The following is a 23,815-nucleotide window of genomic DNA, read 5'->3' as shown; positions in this document are numbered from 1 at the left end:
GAAATCAGATGGCTCAGCTGTGACAAAATGCTGAGGTGAGTTTTTGATCTCAAAAACGAAATACAAATATTCATGGAGGGAATGGAAAAACCTATTGCTCAATTTAAAGAAGAGTGAATGTGTGAGTCTGCCTTTCTAGTTGATATAACTATACATCTGAACAAGTTGAACACACATCTACAAGGTAAAAACTAGTCAATCACAACTATGTTCGATCACGTGAAAGCCTTCAAAATAAAATTATGAATTTGAAAATGACGAAAAAAAGCACAGATTTGTTAATTTTCTAGCCTTGCAAAAGTGTAAAGATCTGAATCACAAATACATAGAAATTATATCAGAACTTAAGAAAGAATTAAACACTAGGTTTCAAGACTTCAAAGAGAACATGGCAAATTTCAATCTCTTTTCTTTCCCTTCCTCCATTAACTTAGACGACATCTCTGAAGATTTACAAATGGAGTGTACTGTGTTTCAGAGTGCATCAGCCTTGAAGAATAAGTTTAACTATTTCTTTTTATTAGAGTTCTATCATAAATATGTCCCCAGGGAAATGTATTCAGATATCAACAGAAATGCAATTCATCTTGCATCACTTTTCAGCAGCACATGTGAGCAAGTTCTCCAGAATGAAGCATGTGAAGTGTGTAACAAGATCGTAAATCACTGACAGTCATCTGGAAAGTTCACTTCGAGTTGCCACATCTAACAAACCTAATATTGGCAGTCTTATTTGTGAAAACAGGTCAAGCCTTGCATCAACAGGTAAACATACTTTTCAAACATTGTGATTAAATTAACAATTTAAAAAGAAAGCGGGATGAAGGAGGGAGAAGAGAGGGGGGGAGAGAGAGATAGAGGGGGGAGAGAGGGAGAAAGATTGGGTGAGGGGAAAGAGAAGGGAGAGATGGAGAGAGAGGGAGATAGAGTGAGAGAGAGAGAGAGAGAGTGTGTGTGTGTGTGTGTGTGTGTAGGTTATAATATTTATTTTGTTAAAGTTTGGTTATTGGAACTGCTGTACCTTGTTCCAGGAAACATAAACATGAGAGAGGGGGGAGGGGAGGGGGAAAGAGAGAGATAACTGCTATTCAATCAATGGCACAGGTCTCATTTCACATTTATCTTTAAGTTGGACAGTCTGAAGCATTCTCCCTCACTCCCCAACTTCAAGAAAATAGTGGAATGAGACCTCTGTCACTGGTTGAATAGCAATTATACTTCTCGCTTTCTCTGCGGCAATGTTTACGTCGCCTGTCAGACATTATGAAATGAAGTATAGTGTTACACTTACTAGGTACTTGTATTTTACTACTTAGCTTTAGCTTCTATGTAAAATCATGTGGTCCCCAAACTAATCCATCATAACAGCAGTAACCCTTGGTAAGAAAAAGGTTGGACAAGTCTGGCCTAAAGGATGAAATACAATGCCACAATGCACTTTGTGACAATGAGAAGAAGATATATGTGTACCAATGATGGATTACAATATTGGTGAAAAAAATAATAAAACAGAATACTTGAGATGAAGCAATGTAACTTGCTTATTTCGCCTGTCTCTGGTAATATTAAAATAACATAGTAGTAAAAAAAAAATACTTATGAGTGAAACAATGTAGCTTGTTTCGCCTGTCTACATTTTTAGTCTATGGGGCTGGTAAAAATGAGGAAAAAAATAGTAAAATAGAATACTTGTTGGTGAAGCAACATTACATATTTCATCTGTTTACATCTTTATCTCTAGGAAAAATTAATTCTATTCAATTTAAAGTAAGTGTATCCAAGCAAGAGAAGTATAAAAAATGTTCAAAACATAATAGTTACTATTCAACAGAATGCTGCATGTATTTAATTACATATTTAGTACTTTTGTCATGTAAAATGAGGTTCTTGCATCAACTCTGAACATAAGAACATTGCTTACCTATAGTTTGTATATGCAGCCTGAACTATAACAGGTGCTTGCGAATATGAAGCCGGAGATAGTGATCGCTCCTCTGCCACACTTACAAGGGTAGCTGCACTATTCGGTACAAGGTACTTTTCTGTAATAATTACATATAATATGAGATGCCATGAAAGCACTTTGTGTATGCCTAAATGATTCATATAGTTACATTGGCAAAAAAGTTGATGTGAGAGTAGGTCTGATTCTCAATAATTACCCTTATTGCACTACAGTTATTTGATTCCTAAGAAAAGTAGTAGTAATTTTATTGACTAATATCGAAATAAAAGCAGAAGAAGTACTACGTATTTCACTATATTGTATGTACTTACAACACAATGTTTAAGTTTTTCTTTTTAATTTTACAGAACATTTTTGTGCATTTTAGTATATAAAAAAAAAGAAAGAAAGAAAGAAAGAAAGAAAGAACGAAAGAAAGAAAAAAAAAGTAATTTTATTTCACTGAGTGGAAAAGAATAATTAGTAATTTATGAATGCCATGTTTATATCTGATAGAATTTAATCCTCCTGTACAAAATGACCATACACATTGGTCACATAGTACGCATATGTCTGATGAATCTCCATAGGTGCAGCACTTAGCAATTTTGTAAATTAAGTCATTACCAGTACATTGGTAGTTTTCTTTATGTTGGAGAGCAAGGCTGGAGTAAAGGACAGTTACAGTTGTTACATAACACTTTGTGGCAGTAAAAAAAAAAAAAAAAAACAGAAATTCGCATTTCTTTTAGTATACAAAATTTGATCTACCTAGTCTGATGCACAAATGATGTATCTACTTCTGAAAATGAAAAATAACTATGTAACTGTTCGTAATTAGATTAACTTTCACATCAACTTATTTACTCAAAATGACTTCAGAAATAAGCTCCATGTAACTATGTGAATCACTCTGTACATTACATACATGTTTAAATTAACAATTGCAATATGAAGTATTTCTGTGCACTTATTGCAGCCTGCAAACTATAGCGAGACTGTGTCAAATGAAGATTGCAACAGTTTAAAATACATACTTCATACTTCGTCCAAAGATATGAAAAATGTATAATTATACACAAATAGTAAAACTATCACAGCATTTTGTTTACTATCACAAAAAACCCGAACTACATTTAAATAACAGCACTTTGATTAATATTACAAAAAACAGAACTACATTTACTTTTTTTAAATGGTAATAAGATAATATATTTCTTATCTAAATTATTTTGCATTTGTTCTGCTCTTTAATACATTATCTTCTCTTCTTCTTTTATGACTTCCATTCCTTGTAGCATTGCTGGGCAACCTTTACTCCTTCAAGATCATTTCTGTTCAAAGCCTTTTCTAAGTTAACACTGAACTGCTGCAAAAAAGCTTGTCACATGTTTTCATTTTATTATTGTGATCTTTGTCTACCCTACCCCATTATCTCCTGGTCTAGTTGCCTCATAAGTGGGGCCTTGTTAGTATCACTTGTGAGGTTCACACCTGTCTTCGGACAGTTAACTAAACAACTGTGATCTTTTCTAATTCCTTTCAAGTCCATTTCTAGCTCTTCAATCCTTTGTTTCTTCTTTTTTATTTCTAACTCACTTTCTTCCACCAGCTCTTCTCTTCTCCTTCTTCCTGTTTCTTCAACTGTAATTGTTGCTCCATTTTCTTCTTTTCTAGGTATGCAATGTAAGAAGAGTGTGCAGACCTTGCCGAAACCAGTAATTCTTTTGTGATTGGGACTAATTCTGATCGATTTTCACAGTTTTTTAAAGCACACTGATATTCAATTGTGCATTTAACATTCGCACTGACATGCTTTGCAACCAGTTAAAATTCTAACTGATTTAGATAAACCTCTCTTTACATCTGCTCTCTCATGGGGCAGAGTTAAACTGCAGCATTTTTCACTCATCTAGTAGAAACATCTATAAGGAGAACCTTAGTAATTTTCATATCTGCACAGCTGCATTCTGAATTTCTATCTTTAGGTTACAAGAAACGGAGATGTTTAACAAAAGATGGAGATGCAGAAACAAATAGTAATGTTTTCCTTATAAGGTATTTGCAACTGGTAATATAATGCTGTTGTACTTTTTTTTAAGAAATAGAAGAACCTCCTTTTCTGGTATATCTTTCATGTAAACTTAAACATTGCTAATTCGAAATTTTCTCGGGCTTCCAGCCAGGTCATAAGTTGATGATCCACCGACGTTTCGAGGATGTTCATCTTCCTCATCATCTTAACCCTGAAGATGAGGAAGATGAACATCCTCGAAACGTCGGTGGATCACCAACTTATGACCTGGCTGGAAGCCCGAGAAAATTTCGAATTATCACGTCGCCAGGAAAGCTTCAGTAGTTATTTTAAACATTGCTGTTTACCACTACAGTTTTTAATGGTAAAAGGTTGCCTTGTTGAAAAATCTGTTCTTGATTCCATTTGGTATTCTTTATTACAACAGCCTTACAAATTCGATTACAGCACAGCACAATAAACTGTTCCAATTCATTATACATGAATTGTATAAGGTGTTCTTCTTTCTGAAATCTTTTTGTGAATCCTTTAAACAAATGAGCACTTGAGATAACAAAACGTACACTGGTTTCTTAAATTCAATATTCCTCATGATTATGTTTACTCCACTGTCATCATTAGATGTTTCTGTAAAATTTATATATGCATCATACACCAGATTTCTAAACAATGAAAAACATTAAAAATAACTTACCTCAATAGTGACAATAATGAATAGTGTCAGATAACTCTTCCAATCCAATAAAAGTGACTTAAAGTTACCAGAATTTTAAAAAATAACAAAATAGTAACTTGGAAAAAAATAACCCAAGTTGCAGCCCTATGTAGTGTTTTTAAATGTCGTCACTCATGTAACACTTTTGCAGTTACTGACATAATCTGAGAATGCGAGAAAGAACTTGAAAAAAAAAAAATCAGTTTTTAGGAGATGTCCTCTCAGGACAGAATTACAGTAGGCAAGCAGATATCATACACTATTGTCGGGCACGAGTTCAGAGGAGAAACAATGTGAAGGAAGAAGATAGTGCTCAGTTGTGTACTTTTAGTTTCGTGAAGTTTTTGTAATGTTTATTAGGTTTTCATGCAGTGGCTTCAATTTATATAGAAAATCGTCAATACATTGTACAACTATATAAACAGAAGTTGTTGTTTCTGCTACATGTGTGGTGAATATGTTCATGAACATGCGGAATATGAAATGTATTTTGGATGTAGTTTGGGGGGATCAATATAAAAACTGAACACCTTATTGGTGTACACAACTTCCATTTGCAACATGAAGTACTGGTTGAATGCCAAAATGACAGCTATGTCTTGCATGGGTTCCTTCTAACAGTGTGAAGAGCCAAGAGATTATAACACCAACTACTACTTCTGCTTAGTTCTAACATGGTAAGAATAAATACTGCAGCATAAAATTAAAATACCCAAATACTTCATAAGCAATCTGGCCAATTCCTCCAGTAATGGATTTACCTGAACCAAAGCATTTAGAAAACTATGCCAGTAGTATGAAAACAACAGATGAACATGAAGAGAGTTCATCCAAAGAATGTAAAGAAGAATTTGACATCAATTTCTCTAAATACCTTCACTTAAATACATAAGTACAACTTATGATTTGGAAATAAGCATATCTAAAGCAAACCATTCTTCCTGGATTACAACAGTGAAATTTATTGCCTAAAGACACTGAGGTATTGCCATTTAGAAGTCGATTCGAAGATTTCATGCTTTTTTCTTTTCTCAAGGTAAGAATCTTGTATTTTGCAATGGCACGAATTCCCTCAATATGGAGTATGATCCAATCATTGGAGACCTTTATCAACTCATCCAAAGTAAGATAAAATTGTACTTTCCATAATGGTAATGTACCGCCATCATCCCGTGTCTTGTGCATTGTGGTCTAAGGCATCACGCCTAGTACTCGTGTTACAGAATGCACACTGGTTTGAGTCCTCATGGAAATTTTCTCATGAAATTTCGGCCAGTGTATGGGACCAATGCCCACCCAGCATCATGACGATATGATGAATTTGGGGAGTTACAATAGGTGGTGAAATTTAGTTACAAAAACCAGCTACAACAGTTGGTTATCATCGTGTTAACCACAAGTTACCTCCGTTCTGAAGCATGTGGACGTGAGGTCAGCAGCCAGCTGGTTGGCCTTGGCTGTGACCTTCGTGATAACAAGGTCTAAGAATAGCAAGTATGATTTCACCTCACTGGTGTGTGTATAGACAGTGTCATACATGCTTATCAAAGCAGCATTTTAATACAATTGAAAATGAAAAATACAAACACAGAGGTGAAAAAGTCATCTCCACTGCAATTTGTCCAAGTAATCTGGATCTAATACCTTCTAAATGCTCAGACACTAGGGTGGCAACAAATGCTTACAATATATATTACTAATCTTACTGTGAATGGTTTGTAAAATTGCATTCATGTCAATCACATCTAAGCCTTTTGTCTAGTCTAGCAGCATGCATGTGTAGTGCAAACACATGTGAGAATAAAAATGAGAATTAAAAAATTTAAGGCACAAAATACTCCATATTCTTCTTATTCACAATTCTGAAAAATTGTTTGGATATAGAAATAGACTACATACTACAGGTACTATGAATGCTAATGGTTTCTTACTGTTGCAAACTGGATTCTTAGAAACCCACTATAAAACAGTGCAGAAGAAGGTGCTAATTTGTCATCCATCCCCCCCTGAGAAGAGCCCAAGGTTATTATGCCGTTGTGGGATCCCCCCTCCCTGCAAGGAGGGCCCCATCGATTCAGTTACCCTATCCTCGTCAAATGGAGCTCAGATTTCCGGCCCCCTGAGACTTCAGTAGTTGTACTGTCACATCCACAAGATGACTGTGTTCCATCTGCGAATACATCTATGCCGTCAAGAGTCATATTAGTAGTACACCTTGCTGAACAACTTTCTCTCTCTTCGCAATGCCAGTATCGACAGGTTTTCTGTTTGTTGCATGTGTGATAATGGTAGCAGAATTCGTTTAAAACTAGCAATGGTTTTCCTTTCGTAGACTGAATTATTTTTGCCATTTTCACTAAAACAATTTTCTTATAACTCACGTTTTGTTACAGTACTGATGGAACGATATTTCCTATAAATTTTAAACCAAATATGAAAGATGGGAGTTGTTAAGATACAGACAATACAATCGAATTATGAATACTGTTACAGTAGGGGCAACACAGTTGTATGACCGTTATGTCTGTGATACTGAAATGTCACATTACCCGATCATCGTATTACCATAATGTCATATTTATCAAACTGTCGCTTTGACCAAAATGTTGTATGACTGAAAAGATTCGTGACCTATAAAGGGAGACCGAAGCCGCCTGAAACACTTTCTGCCAGTGGTGATAAAAGGCAGTTCGAGCATGGTGCCAACCACACCACTTCATTCTAGTGCTGAAGTCAAGAAAGTATGAAGCTCTACCTCCATGCCCAAGTGCCATCATGATATATATAGGGGATAACTTTACCTACCTTTACTATTAGAGGTGGTTTCAAATAAATTGTTATTCTATACTTACATCATAATATAAACTACAAGTTTCCTAAAATACAAATTACAATTTTTAAAGTTATGTCGTCACAATGAGAGTAAGAAACAATGTTCATGTCAAGTGCCAATCATTCCATCAATCCCTGATCAATTTTTGTAATAACTGGTACAAAGTAAGATGTAAACATAAAAAAATTTCAACAAGCAAAAACATGATTCAAGTGAACAAAAAGAGTAGTCAGTGGGATATATAAGATAAGTTTGCCAAAATGTGTAAAGCATCCAAACCAATTCAACTAAAGGTCTCGAAGAAATAAAAGTCAGTAGTTCTATTGCGTCAAAGAATAGTTTAGTTATTAGTGAAATGCAAGTAGAAGAAAAGTGTTATCTATTGCTGCAACAACAAACATATGTATTTACAATAAATAATATGCTAAAAAAATTTAACCATATGTATTTATTCATTTGGGATGTGAATTTGTTAACAATGTGTTAAGACAATTTCTGGTAAAGAAAAAAAGTGACATAATGGAAAAAGTAACTTGTGAATTAAGTTAAAGACAGTAATACATTTTAAAACAAAATAACACTGATGCATAATGAATTACTTGATAAAATTTAGAGTTTTTATTTATCTTGTATATACGAGTATGTTAGTAAAAATACATCTTCATATTTAAGTAGTTCCTTTACCTCTGAAGTTCACAAAAGAAAAAGTTAAGCTGTTCACAGATATGATGTTTACTGTTTGAAAATAGGGGCAAATGATAGTTAAAATCTTTTAGGAAGATGAGGAGATAAGGAAAACCTACTCCAAATTTAGAACACAATCTACTTTCATTCATATATAATTATGTTACGTTGTACAGCATAAAAAACACCTTTCTCTTGGGGATAGTACACATATACTTTCTCAAAGAATTAGCCTTGACCATAACGTTTTTCTTTCTCCAAAAACAATAAATACATAATAAAAAACAGAACTTCTTCTCGTGAGAAGATGGCATTGTTTTTACTCAAAACACAGAGAACTTAAATAAGAAAAAAAAAATAGGACATCATCTTGTCTTCCATACAGCATACAGACATACAGTATTAATAACTATCCCTTCTTTCAAATGGAATTTTCAATAACCTGGAAATCTGGTCATTTGCATAACCAACATACAGTGATAAAGTAGTCTGTTAGAAACAATACTTAGAAGTTGTTCTCCAGAATTCAGGATTTGAAAAAATATTTTTCTAGCATAATAATACTTCATTAATGAACATGTAAAAATAAAAAAAAATATTTGTGAAATGTACGTTGATTTCAATATATAATATTAATTACAATATATGTATGCAAGTAAATATATTTTCCAACAAATGATTAACTCCTCACCTTCTCGGGCCACCTCTCCACCCACACCATTCGTTACTACAGTAATCTGTTGTGCAGGCAGCATGAGTCGAGACTTGCTTACGAGTGCCACCTGTTGTTGTTGACCCACTAGCCCACTCGTAACAAATGTCACCCCTATATTGGAAGTAAACATTACATGATCTGAATGGGAACGAAGTTAATTACATAATCATGAAAATTAAGGAAAATTAAGTAAGGAATTTACAATTAACGCTCTTGGAAGTATAATTGGTACATTCATTGCCTTTGTGGGTCTATATTTATAGTACGTTACTAATTTTATCATCAATTATTAACTTAATTGTATGCATAACTCCATATCATAGACGTCAAGAATAATCATATCACCAAAAATCTCTTGTGTATTTTCATGTAATTGGGCATCGATGTGTGTCCAGTTATTAGAAAGTTATTGTATTAATTTACTAAAGCATTTACAAGTAAATGGAACCATTCTTAAATGCATGTATCAAAATGGCACGAAACAAAGGCATTACAGAAATATATTCAAATTAATTTTGCATCTTTGTCATATTTTGTGTTAAATTATATAACAATACCTGTCAAAACAATGACATTTCACTTCAGAAACAAAGAGACAGATATCACAATATTTATTTCTAGGAACAGCTGTAGGACAAAAATAGGAAACTGAAGACTTCATATTTAACGTCAGAAGTAAAAATTTAGTACTTCCAAACAACATAGAAATGGTTTAGGTCATCCAATGACACAGAACTCATAATTTAACATATTATGAAATTCAATTCAAAATCAATTAAGATTATGGGATGATATGCTTATTAGACGAACTGGTTCAATCTGCGTTCAATTGAAAATAATTTATGACTATTCTCAAATTCTCTCTCAAAGCTGAATATCTGCATAAATTCAATTCAAAGTATCGCCATCTGAAATAACTTTGTTCTTTGTTCAGAACATACAATCTTAATTAGTATCAGACTTTCATTTTAATGTTACGCATTATTAAATTCCGAAAATGACAAAGTACCTACGAAAGTTGCTTTCTATAAAACGAGACAGAAGGAATGAAGTCCTCAGTGTTTGCCAAATGTCACATAGATTAGCAGTCAATAAATGTAGTACATTTAGTACAAGTAGAACGTGACTTCTCAACCCCCAACCTCTAGTTCACCTGCATCAGTAAACAATTGACTCTTTTACTATTTTGTAAACCTACATACATTACAGAAAACAGAACTTCACAGGTAATCACCAAAGACATGCACAGTGTTATTTAGTTTTATGATAGTGAAGCTGCTATAGCTTTAGAAATAATGTTCAGGTGCGCTCTCTCTCTCTCTCTCTCAATTCAAAATATCGCCATCTTGAAATAACTTTATTCTTTGTTCAGAATATATATATATATATTTTTTTTTTTCTGAACAAAGAATAAAGTTATTTCAAGATGGCGATATTTTGAATTGATTTTGTGCAGGAGGGAGGGAGGGAGGGAGGGGGAGAGGAGGGAGGGGGAGGGAGAGAGAGAGAGAGTGTGTTTGTGTGTGTGTGTATCTTTTACTGCTCAAAATTTGAAAAAAAGAATTACTGTAACTATGATATGCAACTTCTACTGTTACTGTAAAATCAAGCAATTCTTTTACTAATGGGGGGGGGGGAAGGGGGAGAAGGAAAGAAATAAAAGCAATACTTCGTGAAATATCAACATAATCTATGTAATTCATACTGTTCATATAGGCTACATCTTTCTGTTAAGAGCAATTATTTTCTTCGCCATCTTCGCAGATTTCACATACCAAAAGATAATTTATGATCCCTCTTATTCACAATGAATTTCCAGGATGTTTTGTTTAATAAATGTCTTCCTAGCAATAAAGTTTATGGCTTAATAATGAATTTGTTCTTAACTCGGCCACATTTTATGTTATTGTTTGGTGGTAGAATTACAATTGTTTAAGCTTTTCAGTCAGTTTAAACAGAACTTTTTCCACGCAACGTGCTTTTAAGCCCAGAGAAAGCTGCAAGAAAAATTTATTTGGTGAAATGCGGTTGAAATGTATACTATGTTGGTTTTGTGTCTGATATCAAGTTTTTACTGTCTAAAGAATAATCAAAGGTGCACAGAACTTACTTGATACTTTCTCTAAAGGGCCTGAAGCAGGCAACAGAAGAGAAATGTCCATCAGAGACAATCAGAAGTACCAGTGACTGTGGAGGGATGACCACATGACTACTGTAGATATACCAAATTTCTTTGAAAAGGTAATGAAAGGTCAGTATCCGTGAGAGAATACAAAGACTAGAGAAGGTATTCATTTCTGGAAGACCAGCCAAAGATCTCTTGCTGATTTATCAACAATGGCAGTGTACCCTCATATTTCACATAAGAACAAAGGAGTCTTGGTGATTTGTTCTCTTCACACGGAGAATATCTCTCTCTTGTCCTCCTTTATACTCTTTCCTTTCCATTTGGTGATGTTAAGTCTGAATTTCAACTCGTCTGTGAACAGAACAGTCTATCAATGTTCTCTGTTCTGACCTGATATTTACAACTCAAGTGAAGGTGCACTGCTGCCATTAGTTTTCTTTGTATTGTTCTTTCACTGATACAAATCCTCCATCACCTTTTCAAGGTGACACTGTGTTTCTACAACAGTCATTTAGCGCTTATGTTAAACTTGCACTCACAGAATGACACTCATAGTTTCTGACAGATCTCCCTTTTCTGATGCCTGCTGCAGGCTATCTAAAGAATGTGTCAAGTTCTCTGTACCTTCGGTATATTCTCTGGTCAGCAAGAACACTGATATAAGGCACTCAACCAATATAGATTTACTTCGTTCATATTTCTCCAAAGAAACTGTTTTTGCAGATTCTCTTGGACTTCCCAGAATGTTATGCGACCAATTTCATTTTTAAACTTATTGAAAAATATAAGCAATTGCAGTTCCATCAGACAATAACATCGGTTATAGTCAAGGTAATGAACGAAATTATTCTGCAAGCCATAAGCTTTACTGCAGGAAGGATAACATTTGTTGCACTGAACAGTCTGGGATGTGAGGATCATAAACCAAATATAATATAAACCAACTTTTTTGACATGGAAAATCTGTCAAGAGGAAGAAAGAAGAAGAAGATGATGATGATGATGATGATGATACTGTGCTCAATTGAAAAATATGTGGAATAGTGGGAAAATGTTTCAATGATAAGTTATATAGGTTATATTGATATTTCATGTATTGCTGGTTTTTTCCTTCTTTTGCCAGTCAGTATATTAAAAAGTGGATCAGGAAATTACAAAAAGTAATGAGTAATGAAATTATTTCAAAATATTAACTATAGGAAACAAAAAATGTTATTGTGTACATTTACTTAATTTAAATTATGAAAAATGAATATGCATCTTTACATAGACAAAATGAATGACACAACCACACAAAAGCAGTAACACTAAAGTAGAACTTATTTATATGGTAAAAGAGACAAAATTTCAATGGTTATACATTTTATGGTACTAGAAAAAATCAGCACAATTATAACACTTCTCATTATAAAATTCATGAGGTAAGCAACAATTCAGTTCTTTATCATGTTATCAAAGATGATTTTGTTTTTAATTTATTTTCTCGAACTATCATTTACAAGACATAAGAACATGGCATTTATTGTGGCCCAAATAAGACAAACTTCAAATTTCTGCACAGTACATATAGTATTTTGTAATCCCAAAATGTAAAATAAATTACTTGAATTATAAGTAATATAGTTAAAGCATATATATATATATATATACAGTAAAATCCCTCATATCTGGTACCCAAATAACTGGCAATACCAAAACAATGGCACTTTCGGCTAGGCCAAAAAAAAAAAAAAAAAGTAATTCATGTGAAAGAGAAGCGTCAGACAAAGATGTGAGTGGTTTTCGTAGATTGCACAAGCTGCATATTGTGTTTACTCTTTACATAGGTGAAAACATAGACAGAAAACTCTGTTATGTCTCTGGAGTAGGTCAGGTAGCATCAGTAAGATGTCACTTGGGCTTTGCAAACAATGCACAGAAACGATATCTTTAAATTTACCATTTAAACTCACCCGTTTTGAAGGGGTGATGGATGAGTTTAAATAGGAAAGTGTGAAATTCTCTGTTCCTACAGCGCGTAAAAGTTTCATTCGAGTGGTAAATAGTAGGTATATAATAAACACGCAGACATTAGAGATATGTTAAAGAAGTTCAAATCATCGAGCGCTACTTCATCATCTTCATAGTTGCGATGTTGGCTACATTGCTCTTCACGTCACATGGCCACCATTAAAATTGTCATAGGGTTAGGAAAACTATTAGTATTTTTTATGTTATTATGTATTACTGTATTACAATAATTATGAACTGATGAATGTACATTACCGTATTCAGTAGTAAAAATAAACACTGTACGTATTTCAAAACTTTATTTTTAAATATTTGTATGCAAATTACTAAATTTCAACATGGAAAAAAATGTTTCTGCAGTACAGTATGTACATATAGTATTTTCCAATTATCCAGCAAAATCAGTTATCCGGCACTGGCTTTATCCCACAGTTGCCGGATATGAGGAATTCTACTGTATTAATTTTTACAAATTCTGTGACTAAAAAGTTTTAAGATTGGGCCATCACAGCATTGGTTTGGTTTGGGGCTGTGTTTGATAAGGCATTGAAAGAAAAGACTTATGTTCTTGAATGATCCTCAAAACGTCATCACACTTCCTTTGCTCAGCAAAACATGGCACCCCGCGGAGTAAGAACAAGTTAAGAATGTTTTTGGTGGATTCTGTCTGTGTGGATGGAAAAAATGGAGAAACATGCCTGCATCAAACTTTGCTTTAAAGGTGAAAATTCAGCTTTGCAGACACATGAACTTTTAAAGAGAGCTTTTGAAGTTACATGTATAAGCAAATCCATCATTTTTGTTCAGAGCAACAGGTTTAGGGATGAGCAAAAATATCAATTGAAGATAACTCCTTGGTCCAGTCATCCGTCTACTTAAAGACAGATAATAACATTGTTCGAGTTGGTAATTTAGTGCACTCTGACCGTCAACTTACAATCACAGATGGTCACTGAACTTAATTTGACATTTTATACAGTTAAGGCCACTTTAATGGGAGAACTGCATATGCATCACATCTCTTCCAAATTCATTCTGAAATTGTTGAAAGAAACAGCAATACTTTGAAGTGTCACAAAAACTAATGAATCACACCGAAAATGAATCATATTTGTTAAACAGAGATGAGACATGGGTATATGGGTATGACCTAGAAATTAAAGTGCAGTCTTCACAATAGAAGGGTCTGGATTTGCTGTGACCGAAAAGTGAGACAAACTCACTTAATTGTGAAGACAATCAATGTTGGCTGTTTTTTTGTTTCTTACGTTACTGTGCACCATGAATTTGTCCCAAGAAAACATACAATCAACTAAGAGTACTATTAAAGTGTTCTAAAGCAATACAAGAAAATGCGAGGGAGAAAAGACAGTGCTATGACAAGACAAGAAATGGATCTCCATAATGACAATGCACCAGCTCATCAAGCAGATTCTCAATCACAAACTTTCTAGTAAAACTCCAAATTTTTGTGTTTCCCCAACCCTTCCCCCTATTATTCTAATTTAACCCAGGATAATTTCTATCTTTTTCGAAAACTGAAACTGCCTCACAAAAGGACAGATTTGACATCAATAGAATAGATTCAAACAAATTCGGAGTAAATTCTTAACAGCATAATAAAGGAGCATTTCCAAGAATGCTTCTAAAAGTGAAGCATTATTGGAGTCTGTGTTCAGTTGGAACAGGCCTATTCTGAAGGGCAATACCCTGTAAGTACTGTCATTTTTAAATTTAAAACCCAATCTTAAAACTTTTCCATCATACAAGATACAATTCCTTGTATATTTAATCACTTCTAGTATTATGTTACTTATTTACGAAATCGATATTAAAATTGATAGGGTTATTAAAAAGAATAATCATTTATAATGAGATTCTAACTATAAGAAAGAAACTGGGAGTGTTGAAGGTCAGGTTTATAGATAAGGCCAGTGGAGGAATTATAGTAGAAGGTAGTGTAATAACGAGCAAAGAAACGAAACAACTACTAGAAAGAAAAAGTGACGAAAAGAGATTAAAGTGAGGGGAAAATAGGGGACAGACGAGGGGAAGAGAAAGAGAGGAACTCAGAGGGGGGAAAAGTAGAAAAATCAGATATGTAGAATAAATCCAGAGGGGCTCAGATTAAGGAGTGTAAGCAGTGATAAGTTGTTAATGTGTAGTCAGTAAAATAATTGATAGTAAGTGAGATGGAATTAGAGAGGAAGAAGAGTGCTAAAAAGTGAGTGTGAGAAAATCAGGGTTGGCAAAGTGCTAGCACAAGAATAGAGAAGAAATTATGAAGTATCTGAATAAAGTGAAAAAAGTGTAGTACGATAGACATAGAAACAAATTATAATGAATGAATATCAGGATCAAAAGAGAGGTGAAGTAGTAATCAGTAGTGGCTAAGTGTGTTGAAAAAACAATAGAGGAGTCTGGTAAAATTGTTATGGAAACGTTAGAGATAGCGAAAATACATGAAAAGTATAGTGGAACCATCATAACATAACCAGCCCTTGTGGAAACCATTTCGTTTTTTACTATTTTTTTCCAAATAGTGTTTATTAAGTTTATTCTTGATTATATTTGTATAAATTTTGTATCAAGAATTTAATAAGCTAATTCCCCCAATAAGGATATACATAAATATATATTTGGACTTCTCCAGATCGATTGACACACAACCAAATAGATCACATCTTGATAGATAAACGGAGACATACTAGTACAGCAGACATTCGAACTTTCAGAGGAACAGACTGTAATTCTGACCATTATTTGGTATTGGAGAATTAAGAGAAGACTATCAGTAGCCAAACGAGTAGAGCAACAAGTTAATATTAGTAGATTCAATATCCTGAAATAAAAGAACGAGAAAACCAAGCAATATTATCAGGTCGAAATTTCAAATAAGTTAGCCACTTTAGGAAGCTCCGACGAAGTTGAGAAAGAGTTAGATGCTAATAGTGTGTGGGAAAATATCAGAGATAGGCTAGTATCAAAATTGCAGCTGAGCAGAGCATAGGTTATTATGAAACTAAGAAAAAGAAACTGTGGTTTGATGAAGATTGTTCCATGGCAGCAGCAAGAAGGAAACAGGCAAAATTAAAATTCTTATAGGATCCTGTTGTGGCAAATGGAGATAATTATTTCAATGAAAGATGGGAAGCAAGTCGTACAAATAGTACTAAAAAAAAAGAGATTACTTGAAGGAAAAATTGAATGAGATAGAAATAAATAGTAAGAATAAAAACATTCGAGATTTATTTAAGGATATCAAGGAAGTTAAGAACTGATATCAGACAAGGTAAACGTGATCAGGGACGAGAATGGTGACTTGCATGCAGACTCTCACTCAATCCTGAACAGTTGGAAAAACTATTTTGGGCAACTACAGTACTAAATGTACACAGGCCAAATAGAAATGATCAGGACGAAATTCAAATACAAATTGCTGAGTCACATATACCTGAACTCACACTTTCTAAAGTCGAAATTGCGATAGAAAATCTGAAAAAATATGTTGTTGTTTTCTAATGCCAGGCGTTTGACAATAAAGTCATTTGACCTCTTGCACTCCAATATTTTTCAAAGATATTATCATGACCAGCCAATGAAGCACAGATTTTGAGGTGTTCCGAATCCATTTCTTGAAAAAATATAAGTCTCCAGGTATCGATCAAATTTCAGCAGAATTAATACAACAGGGTGGAAGTGCATTATCTAGTGAAATTTATAAGCTTGTACTTGCTATTTGGGAACAGAAAATTGTACCAGAACAATGGAAGGAGTCCATAATTGTACCTATTTTTAAGGAGGAGGAAAAGACTAACTGTAGTAACTTTCGAGGAATATCACTTCTGTTGATGTCATACAAAATATTGTCCAATATTCTTTTAAGAAGATTAACTCCATATGTAGATGAAATTATTGGGTATCATCAGTGCAGTTTCAGGCGTAATAGATCGACTATTGATCAGTTTTTTTGTATTCGACAGATGTTGGAGAAAAAATGGGAGTATAAAGGTACAGTTCATCAGTTATTCATAGATTTCAAAAAGGCATATGACTCGGTTAAGAGAGAAATTTTATATAACACTTTTATTGAATTTGGTATTCCCAAGAAACAAATTCAATTAATTGAAATGTGTCTGAGTGAAACTTACAGCAGAGTCTGTATAGGCCAGCTTCTGTCTGATGCTTTTCCAATTCACTGCAGGCTAAAGCAAGGAGATGCACCATCACCTTTACTTTTTAACTTCGCTCTAAAATATGCCATTAGGAAAGTTCAGGATAACTGAGAGGGTTTGGAATTGAACAGGTTACATCAGCTTCTTGTCTAGTGGATGACATGAATATGTTAGGAGAAAATCCACAAACGATTAAGGAAAACACGGAAATTTTATTTGAAGCAAGTAAAGCGATAGGTTTGGAAATAAATCTCAAAAAGACAAAGTATATGATTATGCCTCCTGACGAGAATATTGTACGAAATGGAAATATAAAAATTGGAGATTTATCCTTTGAAGAGGTGGAAAAATTCAAATATCTTGGAGCAACAGTAACAAATATAAATGACACTCGAGAGGAAATTAAATGCAGAATAAATATGGGAAATGCCTGTTATTATTCAGTTGTGAAGCATTTAGTCTGCTGTCAAAAAATCTTGAAGTTACAATTTATAAAACAGTTATGTTACCGGTTGTTCTGTATGGTTGTGAAACTTGGACTCTGACTTTGAGAGAGGAACAGAGATTAAGGGTGTTTGAGAATAAGGTTCTTAGGAAAATATTTGGGGTTAAGAAGGATGATGTTACAGGAGAATGGAGAAAGTTACACAAAACAGAACTGCATGCATTGTATTCTTCACCTGACATAATTAGGAACATTAAATCCAGACGTTTGAGATGGGCAGGGCTTGTAGTACATATGGGCGAATCCAGAAATGCATATAGAGTGTTAGTTGGGAAGCCGGAGGGAAAAAGACTTTTGGGGAGGCTGAGACGTAGATGGGAGGAAAATATTTAAATGGATTTGAGGGAGGTGGGATATGATGATAGACTGGATTAATCTTGCACAGGATAGGAACCGATGCTGGGCTTATGTGAGGACGCAATGAACCTGCAGGTTCCTTAAAAGCTATTTGTAAGTAATGTCTCTATAATTTTTACAATCTTCTTGGTGCCCTTTGTTATGAATTGGAATTACTATAGATTTTGACTATCTTGCAGGTGATTCATCTCCATTCCAAATTGTGTTAAGGAAATTAAGAAATCTTTGAAGAAACAGTGTTATAGCATTAATTGTATCTTCTTCCGGGGCTTATTAATTTTCATATTTTTAATAACTGTCATTGTTTCATCCATATTGATATCTTCAGTTTCTGTATTATTTGACTGTGTTAGCAATTGTTCCTCATCTTTAGTCCATACTTACTTACTTACTGGCTTATCTTTAGTCCATAGATTTTGAAAATAATTTAGTCACGTTTGTTTTGAAATGCAATTAATTTGAGAACTGTAGATGTTAATATTTACAGAAAAATAAAACCTACAATCTATTTATAAAATAAAGTCACAAGATTAAACAGCAGTAACTTCGCAACTCTGAATGTCTTTTTTCATTTCCTAAATAATATTTACAAAAGATGGAAAGTTTTATGTTGGCCATGGTGATTATTGTTGAATCTCAGTTGAAGTTTTGTGTAAAAAAAATGACGACTTCGCAATGTTCATTATGTTGAATGGTTTACAGAGAAAAGAGCACTAGTAAGCAAGTTAAACAGAACTTATAGAGTGTACAAAATACGAAATACACCTTCCAGACGTGATATTAAACGCTGCTATGAATGGATTACAGAAATGGGCATATAGGAAAGGTGTTGTACTCAGGATGACCATCTGTACCTAAAGATGAAGTTAAAAGCATACAGGTAGCATTAAAACACAGCCCTACAAAGTCAATTCACTGAGAATCATGGAAGCTGCAGAATCCAAGGAACTTCAACCATAATCTTTCATGATTACTGTGTTTCCAAACAGAATTTTAAAATGCTTACTAATTGTAGAGTTATTTTTGTTTGTGACATTATTTTATATAAAGCCTATGTTTCTTACTCTATTTCCATAATGGCTAGGATTATGGTAATTGTTTTAAGAAATTCGCTTAAATATTCCTTAAATCTAAACTTTTTGTTTTAAGAAATTTTTATTGAACGTATAATTATGTAAATAACAATTTCTCAAAAACATACTGGTGTGGGCACATACCAGCTACTCAGATATATAATTTTAACATTTTATATTAAATAGAAAATTAAAGGGGGGGGGGAGAGCAGAAAGAAGTTTAGAGCTCATTTCGAGCAAATCACCATTCGATATTATTTTCTCAAACATACATAGCTTTCGAATAAAAATTATTACAGTGGCCAAAGGATATCTCCAAGTCTGAAGACCGTTAGGATAATGATTTCGATTCCTAGAAGTGGACTTGTGGGGGGGGGGGAGATGGGTGTGGTGACACTCTTCATGAAAAATTCTTCACACTACTGAAATTAAAAACATCAGGTCACTATCACTGTCAGACTCAATTGCTTCACTTTAATAGAGAAGCAATATAAATAACAGTGAGTAGTCGATGTTTTCAGTTTTAACATACATATTACAATTAGCATTACAGATTCATTCGTTTGTTTCTCCCAATCTCGCTCTCCTTTCTCTGTAACATAGACCAAGCTTGGAGGTATTTTGCATCCACTGTATATTTCTTGTGTATCATTCCCAGTTGAGTTGATATCGTGATTACTTACTTACTTACTTACAAATGGCTTTTAAGGAACCCGAAGGTTCATTGCCGCCCTCACATAAGCCCGCCATCGGTCCCTATCCTGTGCAAGATTAATCCAGTCTCTATCATCATATCCCACCTCCCTCAAATCCATTTTAATATTATCCTCCCATCTACGTCTCGGCCTCCCCAAAGGTCTTTTTCCCTCTGGTCTCCCAACTAACACTCTATATGCATTTCTGGATTTGCCCATACGTGCTACATGTCCTGCCCATCTCAAACGTCTGGATTTAATGTTCCTAATTATGTCAGGTGAAGAATACAATGCGTGCAGTTCTGCGTTGTGTAACTTTCTCCATTCTCCTGTAGCTTCATCCCTCTTAGCCCCAAATATTTTCCTAAGAACCTTATTCTCAAACACCCTTAACCTATGTTCCTCTCTCAGAGTGAAAGTCCAAGTTTCACAACCATACAGAACAACCGATAATATAACTGTTTTATAAATTCTAACTTTCAGATTTTTTGACAGCAGACTAGATGATAAAAGCTTCTCAACCGAATAATAACATGCATTTCCCATATTTATTCTGCGTTTAATTTCCTCCCGAGTGTCATTTATATTTGTTACAGTCGCTCCAAGATATTTGAATTTTTCCACCCCTTCGAAGGATAAATCTCCAATTTTTATATTTCTATTTCGTACAATATTCTCGTCCCGAGACATAATCATACACTTTGTCTTTTCGGGATTTACTTCCAAACCGATCGCTTTACTTGCTTCAAGTAAAATTTCCGTGTTTTCCCTAATCATTTGTAGGTTTTCTCCTAATATATTCACGTCATCCGCATAGACAAGAAGCTGATGTAACCCGTTCAATTCCAAACCCTGCCTGTTATCCTGAACTTTCCTAATGGCATATTCTAAAGTGAAGTTAAAAAGTAAAGGTGATAGTGCATCTCCCTGCTTTAGCTCGCAGTGAATTGGAAAAGCATCAGATAGAAACTGACCTATACGGACTCTGCTGTATGTTTCACTAAGACACATTTTAATTAATCAAACTAGTTTCTTGGGAATACCAAATTCAATAAGAATATCATATAATACTTCCCTCCTCTTAACCGAGTCATACGCCTTTTTGAAATCTATGAATAACTGATGTACTGTACCCTTATACTCCCATTTTTTCTCCATTATCTGTCGAATACAAAAAATCTGATCAATAGTCGATCTATTACACTTAAAACCGCACTGATGATCCCCAATAATTTCATCTACGTACGGAGTTAATCTTCTCAAAAGAATATTGGACAAAATTTTGTACGCCGTCAACAAAAGTGATATTCCTCGAAAGTTACTACAGTTAGTCTTGTCCCCCTTCTTAAAAATAGGTACAATTATGGACTCCTTCCATTGTTCTGGTACAATTTCCTTTTCCCAAATAGCAAGTACAAGTTTATAAATTTTGCTATGTAATGCACTTCCACACTCTTGGATTAATTCTGCTGGAATTTGATCGATACCTGGAGACTTGTACTTTTTCAGATTTTCTATCGCAATTTCGACTTCTGAAAGCGTGGGTTCGGGTATAAATGGCTCAGCAGTTTGTATTTCAATTTTGTCCCGATCATTTCTATTTGGCCTATGTACATTTAGTAGTTGCGCAAAATAGTTTTTCCATCTGTTTAGGATTGATGGAGAGTCTGCAAGCAAGTCACCATTCTCATCCTTGATCATTTATGAACAAAAAATCCTGTTCCTAATTGGTGATTATTGTTTCCTTCCCCATAATACAAGTAATCTCCTCTTTGTGATATGCCATTTCCATCTAACCTAACCTCTTATACTCCCACGAAGTCTATGCTATATCTAGCTAGTTCTTTTGCTACTAATGTTACCCCTCCTGTTCTATAAAGACTAGTTACGTTCCAAGTGCCAAATCTCAAAACCTTATTCCTTTGCTGTGGTCGTGCCAGAGAATCAGTCCTATTCCGAGGCTTATTGTAGGGACTCGTAACAAGCTGTTTTTTACGGTGATGGGTTGTTAGCCCTTCGCCCAACCCCCAAGCTGGAGGACCACCCCTTATCGGCTGTCCACGACTGCTTATTCAATATGTTCACAGCTATCCTCCATATCTGGAGGCGTCTCCTCTTGATATCGTGATTACTGAATATAATCTGATCAAAAGTTTAGAAAAAACTCTGTACATAGACAACAATCAGTACATCAGGTTGTTAGAAACTTTTATTTTCATTAAAATCTCTAAATTGCTTTTCTGCAGAATCTCAACTTTCATTTCATACATGCGCTTCTCTTTACACTTTGCATAATAAAAAAAATAAAAGCATAATTAAATTTATAAATATAAAAAATGGTCAGTGGTTGAATTTCAATGCTTTCTTAGTTCTAACAGACTGTCAAAAATTTAATTTCTAAGTTGGTGCACTTGCAAGGTAGAATTGATTATTCCTGAGCATTAAGTAACTAAAGATGACGACTAGTCGAGCTGAATTTTGACATGGGAGATAAATAGTTGGTAAATTTTGTCAGAAATTCTTCCTTCTTCATTCCCCCCACAGGGTCAGGCTTCTTTTATATGTCATATATCTACAATACAAGATCCCAGTTTTACTTCCCTTCAAGAGAAGGCCATGCTAGCAATTTTTATCATCCTTGGATAGAATTAAACCTTGAGCCTCAGATCTCATGACAAAAATGATAACCTACTAAATCACCGACATACATATGTTCATGCATTACATAGATACAGAACAAAGTATATTCAATGTAAGCCTACAAGCAAGGATACAAAGTTGGTGCTATACTGCAAGCTAGAACCAATGTGTGAGCTTCTCTTACCAGGATGTCCGGGAGAACCAGGTGCTGACTGACTTGTTTTGACTTCAAGATGAGTTCCATGAATGACAGGTGAAGCAATAGTACTGTCTGGATAAGGATCAGGAGTAGGTGAACCTTCCCTTGAAAGTGATTCAGGAGTCATAAGTCCACTCATCCCAACATGACTTGGAGAGGCAGGTGCACTTCTGAAACAAGAAATTGACATTAAGATATGAACTGTAAGAATTTAAAAGTATGCATTTAACATTAGGCTACATTTTTTTTCTGGTGGTGTGATAGAGAAGCCCGGATGACCTTCATCTCCACCAGATTACATAAATAAATAAAATATTAAAAAAAATACTACTTTTTTTTTTTCTGAAAGAACATAATGTATTAGCAACTTTTCAGAGTTATCTAGGCCAATTTTAGTCAGACTTTATATAAGAAAGATGAAAAATTAATACTTTTGTGTAATACTTTCAAATAAATGTTTAATAAACATTATGTTGTTGTTGTTCTCATCAAGGATGATTGAGACATTATCTTATCACAGCTCTGGCAACTCGGTAGAGTTTGCCGGTGTTCTTGAGCTCTTGTTGATTGACATCAAGATTAGAGCAGTCGAGTAGATTTTCATTCATGATGGAGTCTGACAATTGAATATAGTGCATGACTTGATTGGAATATTCCAGTTTTTCTTAAATGAGCTCCTAGGCAGTCATGACACAGTCTGTTAGAACTAAGAAAGCATTGAAATTCAACCACCGACCATTTTTTATATTTATAAATATTAAAGTATTCCTTATTATATTATTATTATCATAATCATCACCATTACCATCATTATCATCATCATCATCATGACAAATTATCAAATTATGAACGAAATTTAAGGCCCCTTTTTCTAGAAGTCAAATAATAAATGACTACCCCATAAATGCTAACAGTAATAAATAAATTCATAACACTTTTGTAGAAAATGATTATACATATTTCAAAGATTTCTGTTTGAAAAAGGATGTTTGGAATTAACAAAACACTAACGGTCTTACTAATAAAAATTCTATATACAGACATTTAACTGTCTTATACTTATACAATGAGTAGCTCGTTCATAAGTCGTGTGTAAATTCCTTACT

The 23,815-nt window shown here is 34.1% G+C and overlaps 1 protein-coding gene across 2 annotated transcripts in view; it reads right to left on the bottom strand.

The window, feature by feature from the left end:
- FoxK (forkhead box K) overlaps positions 1-23,815 on the bottom strand; it is a 96,260-nt gene that overhangs the window by 28,287 nt on the left and 44,158 nt on the right. Inside the window, exons 7-9 of one of the 2 annotated variants that reach the window (XM_069827057.1) lie at positions 22,695-22,876; positions 8,904-9,038; positions 1,922-2,042 (exon numbers count right to left, since the gene is read on the bottom strand). In XM_069827057.1, the coding sequence (XP_069683158.1) occupies positions 1,922-2,042; positions 8,904-9,038; positions 22,695-22,876 (438 nt within the window). Of the gene's footprint in view, positions 1-1,921; positions 2,043-8,903; positions 9,039-22,694; positions 22,880-23,815 lie in introns of both variants that reach the window. The other variant, XM_069827049.1, reaches the window with a different exon arrangement.

The sequence above is a fragment of the Periplaneta americana genome, chromosome 1, assembly GCF_040183065.1.
Source record: "Periplaneta americana isolate PAMFEO1 chromosome 1, P.americana_PAMFEO1_priV1, whole genome shotgun sequence".
Taxonomy (NCBI): Eukaryota; Metazoa; Arthropoda; class Insecta; order Blattodea; family Blattidae; genus Periplaneta; species Periplaneta americana.
The sequence above is the reverse complement of the archived record's forward strand: the minus strand, read 5'-3'. Positions and strand labels throughout refer to the sequence as shown.